The following is an 8,303-nucleotide window of genomic DNA, read 5'->3' on the forward strand; positions in this document are numbered from 1 at the left end:
CACGAGAAGGTTTTTGGCAACAAGACATCAGGGTGATTTTTGAGACACTTTGCAATAAAACTGATACAAAGAAATTTCAAGGAAAAGCATAAGATCCACAACCCAGATTGACCACTGGTGTCCCTGGGTCAAGAAAATTCACCCCTTGAGCTCGTGATAAACGTGGAATTACTTGGTAATAAATACATCTATTCACGGTTTAATGCTTATATGGAAGAGTCAACCTAGCAATCTACAAATTAAAAAGGGGAGAAGCAGAATTAACATATGATTTTCATTTTACAAAGGAAAAGGGCTGTTGATAAATGATTGGCATATTAAAGAGCATTTTGTTTTAGAAAAGTTAATGTAAATTCAAAGTAAAACAGAACATACCGCATTGGTGCACTTTTAAAAAATCTGTTGGAAGAACAGAGAAGTTTCCTACCATGGATTTCTGAAGTGATTCACTATGAACATTTCTCCTATAGAAATATAGACATTGTCACACCTTTCACCGTGGATGAGGATTTTATTTTCCCTTAAAAATGTTTCGGTGTAGATGGGTGACGGAGCAAGTCCTCGCTTTGGAGAACGCACCGACAACAGAATGCAAAATACCTCCTATCAAATCTGTAAAGCACAAGTCCTGGTGTTTGGTAAAGACACGAGATTCTGTTTGGTTGGGACGCTCCGGGTGCCAATGGCTGCAGTGCCAGGGCCTTTGTCCACCATCATCATCATCACCATCTGCCAGGGTCATCTCCAAAATCCCCTCTGCTCCCTCCGTGCCACATTCCTGCCCCGCTCGGCACTCACGGCTGTCCCTCTGTCCTTTCCAAGAGCAGGTGACATTTAACAGCACCGAGTCCTTCCCCTTCCCACTGCCTGGGGGTGGCCCCTGTATCAAAACTGAGCGTGGTCGACCTCATCCAGCCAGGAGGCCGGGCTGGCCGGGAAATCCGGGTACCCCCCGCTGCTGCCGGTGGAGAGGTCGGAGCTCGGTCCATTCCCGGCCAGGACCCTCATGGGCTGGGGCACCCCTGGTCCGCTCTGTCCCATGATGGCCAAGTTGTCTGGGTAAACCAAGCTGGAGATTAAGGGCTGGTGGCCTGGCAGTGCCTGCAGGGACGCCGGGGACGGGGGGATGCCGTAGGGGCTGGTGGAGCGCAGGTCGTGGTACTGGTCCTGGGCCGGGATCCCGCCGTGCTCCAGGGCAAAGCTCCCGTTGGTGCCCGCCTGCCGCCCCAGCGCCGGGGAGGCTTCGTTCAGGTTGCTGTAAATCCCATTGGAATGGCTCATTTCGGACATGGAGGGCTCATCTGCAAGGGAAAAGGACTGGTTTTACTGGGAGAGCATGGGTCACCCAGGAACTCCTGCAGACTCTGGGTATAAATAGATTAAAGGGTGGGAGCTGAGCAGTCACACTCTTCCTCTTGTAATTCCTTATTATTCCCATCCTCGTTGATAAATCTTCATAGGCAGCCACGGGATTATTTTTTCCCTGAGTACAAACATCTAATACATCTTGGATTTTAAAAATATGCATGAAAAGTACATATTAAAATATAAGACTGTGAATTAAAAATAATTCTTTAAAGGGGAAGTGAATTCAATGTCTTTCCATCTTTTGTTTCTATTTGGTTTTGGGGTTTATCTTGAATTTTGATATCACTTTTAGGATCACCTGAACCAATGCAAGATAAATTCCCCGTTGCTCAGGAAAAGAGATATTAAATTAAGATATTTTTCTGCTCAGGAACAGGCTAATGAAACCACAGGAACACAGAATGTGTTTCTATGGCTTAAAAACACTCCTGAAAAATGACCAATATTTTTTAAGTTCCCAGCAAAAATTGTTTGTATTCTTTGGGGGCTTTATGGACAGTGAGAGCTGCTCTGTTGCCGGGGATACAAACCTGTTTGTGGCATCGAGCTCTCAATAATTGTTTGACATTTTTTAGTTATTATTTATAGACTATTCATATTTAATGAGCTGATACACAGTGTGCATAAACAGACTTGAAAATCAAATAGTTTTTAGGAGCACGGGAGAGGAGCTGAGGTAAAAAAGTGTGTGTTTATAAATACACAGTCTGTGTAAATACATACAGAGGTTTGCATCTCAGTTTCTCTCCCATTCCTAAAAATGATACAAAAATTTGGGATGGAGCTGGGATTGTGTAGAACGTGTTCCTGCAAATGTAACCCGGCCCTGGGCCCTGCCCCTGCGGGTCTGGAGAGTGCGGGGTGAGCTGCTGTTGGTCGGTCCTGGGCTTGTCAACAGAAATCTCGGCTCCAAAAAGGGGGCACTGCTGCAGAAGCCGCCTAACATGCCACAATTTCCTTTTTGCAGCACAGGAACAGCTCCCACAGGACCGAAGAGTCCTAGTGAGCAGCTGCACAAATAAAACCATCCCTAAAGAAGACTAAAAAAAGCAACAAAAAAATCACACTCGTTTTCCCATGGAAACATTCCGTGGTTCTGGGCTTCCCGGTTTTTGTATTTCCAGGAATCCCTTGAAAAGGCCGTGTCTGAGCAGCGGCTCTGACGCTGCAGCGCTGCCCGGGGAGCTCTCCCTGCTCCTCCCGCAGCTTTGGGGCCCGGCCGGGGGCAGAGCGGGGCCTCCCCCGCTGCTCCTCGGGCCCGGCTGCCCCTCGCTGCCGCTGTCCGGTTCCGCCCCGCGGTGAATCCGCGGCTCTGCCCTTCTCCCACCTCAGCCGCTCGGTTTCACCCACGGTTTTACCGCCGAAAATTCCGACCGCGGCCCCGAGGGGGTGAAAGCAGCCGGGGCACGGCAGCAGCTTTGCGGGGAGGACGCAGCCCTGGCAGAGCCCGGCTGGGGCTGAGGGCACCGACCTGTGAAGGAAACCTCGGCGTCGCTATCGGGCCCCTCCTCCTGGATGCTGTCCTTGTCGGACTTGGATGTCCCCCGGGATCGCTTCATGTTCCTGAAGTACTGCCCCCACCGCTGCCTCCCCGCGTCCTTCTTCAGCCTTTTCTCCTTGGCCCTGCGGTTCTGGAACCAGACCTGCGAGCGGGACACGCCGGGGAGCTCCGAGCCTGCGGGGCCGCTCCCCGCCCGCCGCCCCCGGCCCGGCCCGCCCGGACCCCGCTCTCACCTGCACCACCCGCATGTCCAACCCCGTCTCCGACGAGAGCTGCTCCCGGACGTGCCGCGCCGGTTTGGGCGAGTTGTTATAAGCGTTTTTGAGGGTCTCCAGCTGCTTGGCCGTGATGGTGGTGCGGGGCCTCTTGGCCGTAGACTCAGCCTCTGCCGACACGGGGCGAGTTAGGGGCGAAGTTACCACGGGGGACGCGACCCCCGACCCTCCCCTGGCTCTCCCGGGACCCTCCCGCCCGGTGTGTAAACCTGTCCCGGAGGGTAGGAGAGCCCCGGGCCGCCCCCCTGCTGCCCTCGGGGGTGGAAGGGACTGGGCAAGGGGTACCTCTCTGCTTGGCCGTCTCGTAGTCCGCCTTGCAGACCAGCCTGCTGTCCTCCATGAGGTAGAACTCGTCGCCGGTGGCCAGCTGCCGCTTGCAGACGATGCAGGCGAAGCAGTGCAGGTGGTAAACGAAGTCCTGGGCCCGGCGCACCACCTGGGTCGGGGGGATGCCCTGCTGGCAGGCGGCACACTTCGTCCCGAAGCGCCTAAGCATGGGGGACAAGCGGCGGCCGCTGAGCTGGGGGACTCCGGTCATTGTCCCCGCCGGCCCCGGCGCTGTCCGCGGTGCTGCTCCCGGTGCCGCTGTCCCGGTGCTGAACCCCAAACGCGCCCGGGCTGCCCGCGCTGTGACACCCGCCCGGCCCCGGCCGCCCCCCGTCCCTTCCCGCGCCGTCCCCACGCACTTGAAGAAGTCTTCCTTGCAGTAGACGCCGTCCCCGCGGCTGAAGCACTTCTCGGCCAGCTGCGTCTGGCAGTCGGAGCATTTCAGGCACTTGCTGTGCCAGTGCCGGTCCAGGACTTTGAGGATGAACCTGTCCACGATGTGCTGGTTGCAGCCGGCGCACAGCGGGATCTCTGCGGGGAGGGAGCCCCCGTCAGCCCCGATGGCCCCGCTGGCCCCTCCGCCTCCCCGACGGGCCCGGCCCGGCCCGGCACCCCAGGGCTGCTGCCGACCGACGGTGGACCCGGCGGTGGCCCGAGGAACAGCACGAAAAAAACATTATTCGTTCAAATTCGTTGTCGTGGCATCGTGGAGAGCAGCAAACGTCCGGGCAGAGCACACTCGGGGAGAAGTGCCCGGGAGAACCGGGATAAACAAGAAGGGAAGTGATGGAAACGGAATTAACCCCCTGAGCGAGCCGCCGGCAAAGCTGTAATTATCCCAGGCTCTTTTTCCTTTTCCTAAACTTCCAAAATTCACCTGCTGGCAACGGCGGGGGAGCCCGAACGGGTTGGGGAAAGAAACTACCAAAAATTACGAGAATTGCGCTGAAAATAAAAACGCGACAGTCTTGTCCTGTCCCCCTCTAGATACTGACAGAGATTACACAGAAAGAGATAAGGGTACATTTATGGAGAAATAAAGATATAAAAATAAACAGATACAGCAGATAGAGAACGAAATTTACAGATATATATAGACATAAATATATAGATTTCAATATATAGGTATAGATAGAGATAAGTAGGTGAAAATATGGATATGAGGGACATAAATACAGATATATCGGTGTAAATAGAGGCTGAGAGATGTATGACACGGCTGTACAGGAACAGATAGGTACGGACACGAGAGTATTTCTATGTAAAGATATTTCTATGTAGATATAGAAGCTGGATCGCCGTGCACAGGGGTAAGAGGTGGAGGTGATAATCGTTATCCTTAACAATTCACCGCGTCCAAACAAACAACCCCAGCAGCGGCCGCGCTAAAGGCAGCGGCCCCGGCCAGGACGGAGCTCCGGCACCGGCACCGGGCCCGGTAGCACGGCACAGCCCAGCAATGTCTCGGTCCAGCCCGGTCCACGGCTCTTACGCTGCATGGCGATCCGCGGGCTGCGGCTGCTCCGCTCCCTCAGGCGGGCCGCGGGCTCTGGCGCATCTTCCGCGGGCGCAGCCGCCGCCGGCCCCAGCCCCTCCGCCGGGCCGGGCGCGGAACCGCCGCTCTCCCCCCGCCGGGCCCCCCCAAATCAGCGGCTGCTGTGCCCCGCTCCGGGCGCTGCCACCCCCGCGGCGCCGGGGATTTAATTCGCTAAAGCGGGTTATTTTTAGACGCCGGCCCTCGCCGCCGGTGCCGGTCTGAAGCGCCGGGCAGGGCATCGCAGCGCGCTGTATTTAATCCCCCCCGCCCCCGGGGCCTGCGGCACATCCCCTCCCGCCGCCCCTTCCCGGCCGCGCTAGGCGGGAGGGACGCGGCTCCGGGGCGCCCGGAAACGAACCCCGACGGGGCCGGCGGCGGGCGGGGGTCGCGCCGGGGGACGCAGCGCCGGCCGCTGCCCCGAGCTCGTTGTGAGCCGCAAACCCCGGGATTTGTCCCCGGCCCGGGCAAAGCACCCCACGGTTCGGCCCCCCCGGCGGCGCGAACCCCCCGGGACCGGCCCTCGGCCACGGTAAGCCCCGCCGAGCTCGCCGAGCCCTTCCCGCTGCCTCCCAGGGCCCCGACGGAGCCCAGGACCGCGGGGCCGTGAACGAGCGTCGTGTCCTGCGGGAAAACGGAGTTTGCGCGTCCTTCCTTCTACCGGGGCTCGATTTCGGTCGCCTCCGCCCCTGGGGAGCTCGAGCAGCTCCCGGCTGCCGGGTCAGAGGCGCAGCTGCCGCTGCCACGATTTGCGCGGGTAGCCCACGGGGACAGCCACGGAAAGGCGAACTGGGGTAGGACTGGGGGCACCGGCCCGTTCACGGCGGCTGCGGTCGGTCCCGCTCACGGTGACACCTCTGTCCCAGCACACCGGCGGGGGCCCCGCCCTGGTTCGTAGTTGATTTTTTTTTTCTAAGCCCCATCGACAGCTTTCGGTGTTGGCGAGAACCGAGACGGCCCGGCTCCAGGACCGGACCCGCTGCCCCGAACCCGGCTCGGGCTCTCCCGTTGAGCCCCGAACCCCGGCCACGCCTGGGGAGCGCAGCCCGGTTCTCCCCGCCCCGCCAGGGCCGGCCCCGTTCGTTCAACGGGACAAAAAAACGTTTGAGAGAAGAATTAACGGAGTTTTTCTAAAGTGGGGGAAAAGCCGCGTGGGAGCCGGGCAGGGGGGCGCGGGTGGTCCCCGCAGTCGGAGGGAACCGTCGGGCAGCGGGAAGTCCCCGTCTCGTCCCTGTCCTCGTTGAGCGGGCAGCGGTGGGATCCCGGGGCATGAGCAGCGGCTCAGCCGGACCGGGCAGAGCTCCCGTGAGCGGCGCTTTTCCCCGGGATCGACGGGGACCCGAAGCAGCCGCGGGGCCGGCAGCGAGGGGGGCTCTGGTACCGGGGACGAGGCAGGAGAGAGCGAGAGAGAGCGCGGGGCGGGCGGGCCGGACCGGGACGGGCGGGACGGATCCCCCGATGCCGCCGGGCCGCTCTTCCCCGCAGCCAGCCCCGACCGCGGCACCGACGGTGCCCCCGGGACACAGACGGAGCACGGCCGGCCCCAGAGCAGCCGCCGCTGCCTCCGCAGGGGGACGCGGAGATCTGCGCGCCTCCCCCTCACCTGGGCTCCGCGGGAAGGGGCAGAGCTCCGTTGCCTTCTCCGAACCGGCGCGGACCCGCTCCAGCAGCATCGCGGCCTCCGTGGGCGCCGTCCGAAGTGCGCGGGTGGCGGCGGAGGAGTGGCGGAGCGGCGCGGAGGGGCGCGCAGGGAGCGGCGCGGGGCTGGGCGGAGCGGGGGGGCGCGGGGGGCGGGCTGGGGGCGGCACCGGGCCGCAGCTGGGCCGCGGTTCAGCGCCGGGTTCTTTAGCATCACAAAAGCGGCGCAGGGAGCGCTGTCCCCGTCGTCCCACTCGTGGCCGCGCCCGACGCGTGGGCTCTGGCTGCAGCCGCCACCCTCGGGCGCAAAGCCGCCCCGGGGCCCCCGTGAACCCCCCGGGGGCCGCACGAAGGGGGTCGGAGGAGCCGCCGTCGGGTGGAGCCTCCGCCCGGGCCCGGCTGCCCGCCGGCCGCTCCTGAGCCCAGATTTCGTTTGTCCCCGCGTTTGTCCCCGCGGTGCGGGGCTCCCCCGACGCCGCCCTTGGGCAGCAGGGGGGCTTTTCCCCCTCCGCTAATTAATTAACGAACGCGGTGAGGTAGCGTGTGCCTGACCCGCGGCCAGCGGCGTGCGGCGGCTGCAGGAGGTTAATTGCGCTAATTGAAGACGGGGCGGACACGGACGGAGTTGTACGTGCGCAACACGCGGGGCCGTGCGGGGATTTTGTGAGCGCGGCATTCCTGGGGCTGTGCGGGAGCGCTGGGGTGGCCGGGGTCTGGCCGTGCCCACAGGTGTGGGGTGTGGAGTGTGGGGTGTGGAGTGTGGGGTGCTGTGCCCGGAGCCTTTGCCTGTGCTCTGTCCCACCTTCTGTAGCGTTCCCGCGTGTGCGGAGCTCTCGGTGCGCTCCCAGGGGCGCGGGGCCGTGTTTGTCCGGGGAGAGCCCCGTGCGTGTGTGCACCGCTTGCCGCGGGCAGCCGGAGCTGATAATTGTGGTTGTTACTGTGAGCCCGTTAATCCCCCGAATCCCTTTACCTCCTGCTCGCAGGGGATTACAAATTAATAAAAGCAGCTTAGGGGCGGGAGCCTCCAAACTCACATATGCTCCTGCCGACGGCAGCACCGGGACTTTCGCCCGCTCCTGGGGGTGGCCGTGGAGCCCCCAGAGAGCCCCGGACCCCGAGGCACCCAGCCCGGACCACCCTCTCCTCCTTCGGGTCCTGCGGGGCCTAGAGCCGGGTCGGGGCTGTCCCCTTGGATGGTTCATCTGGCCGGAGACCGGCTCCAGTCTGCGGGACAACTGGGAAATGCAGGGGACACTCTGGGGACCAGGACTGGGGTCCCCAAATAAAGCACCCAGGAACGCCAGGTGGGAGTTGGGGTCCAGGTCCTGCCCGAGTGGGACCGGTACAGTGAGCAGTGACACCGGGTTCCACCAGCACCAGCACCTGGCCCTCCCCAGGGCCATGCACATCTTCTGGGGACAGCTGGTGGCCCACGCGGTCCCTTTTAAGCTCGGTTTTCAAGTGGATTTTTAGTCTGAGCCTTTAAGGAAGCACTTTAAGCAAACCCGTGTGTGGTGGTGCCGGGGCAGGGGTGGGGCAGCCAGTCCGGGCAGGAGGGAGGGCAGGAGCCGTGTCCCACACAGGAGGGAGGGCAGGGGCTGTGTCCCACTCAGGAGGGAGGGCAGGGGCTGTGTCCCACTCAGGAGGGAGGGCAGGGGCT

At 61.2% G+C, this 8,303-nt stretch overlaps 1 protein-coding gene across 1 annotated transcript; it reads right to left on the bottom strand.

Moving 5' to 3' along the window:
• Positions 1 to 885: 885 nt before the first annotated feature.
• Positions 886 to 6,678, bottom strand: LHX3 (LIM homeobox 3). Its single transcript, XM_059865194.1, has 6 exons — positions 6,609 to 6,678; positions 3,831 to 4,002; positions 3,430 to 3,632; positions 3,103 to 3,254; positions 2,840 to 3,011; positions 886 to 1,301 (listed from the first exon to the last, which is right to left on the bottom strand). Exons 1-6 carry the CDS (start codon positions 6,676 to 6,678, stop codon positions 886 to 888), a joined length of 1,185 nt encoding a protein of 394 aa, XP_059721177.1.
• Between the last annotated feature and the right edge of the window lie 1,625 nt (positions 6,679 to 8,303).

Source organism: Haemorhous mexicanus, chromosome 21 (genome assembly GCF_027477595.1).
Source record: "Haemorhous mexicanus isolate bHaeMex1 chromosome 21, bHaeMex1.pri, whole genome shotgun sequence".
Classification (NCBI taxonomy): Eukaryota; Metazoa; Chordata; class Aves; order Passeriformes; family Fringillidae; genus Haemorhous; species Haemorhous mexicanus.

Bases quoted from the DNA above. Each gene is read 5' to 3' on its own strand.
- LHX3 (XM_059865194.1), bottom strand. From the start codon at position 6,678: ATGCTGCTGGAGCGGGTCCGCGCCGGTTCGGAGAAGGCAACGGAGCTC. The intron at 3,255-3,429 runs GTACCCCTTGCC...CCGTGTCGGCAG, and splicing joins CGAGACGGCCAAGCAGAGAG to AGGCTGAGTCTACGGCCAAG. The intron at 1,302-2,839 runs GTCGGTGCCCTC...TTTCCCTTGCAG, and splicing joins CGCCGAGGTTTCCTTCACAG to ATGAGCCCTCCATGTCCGAA.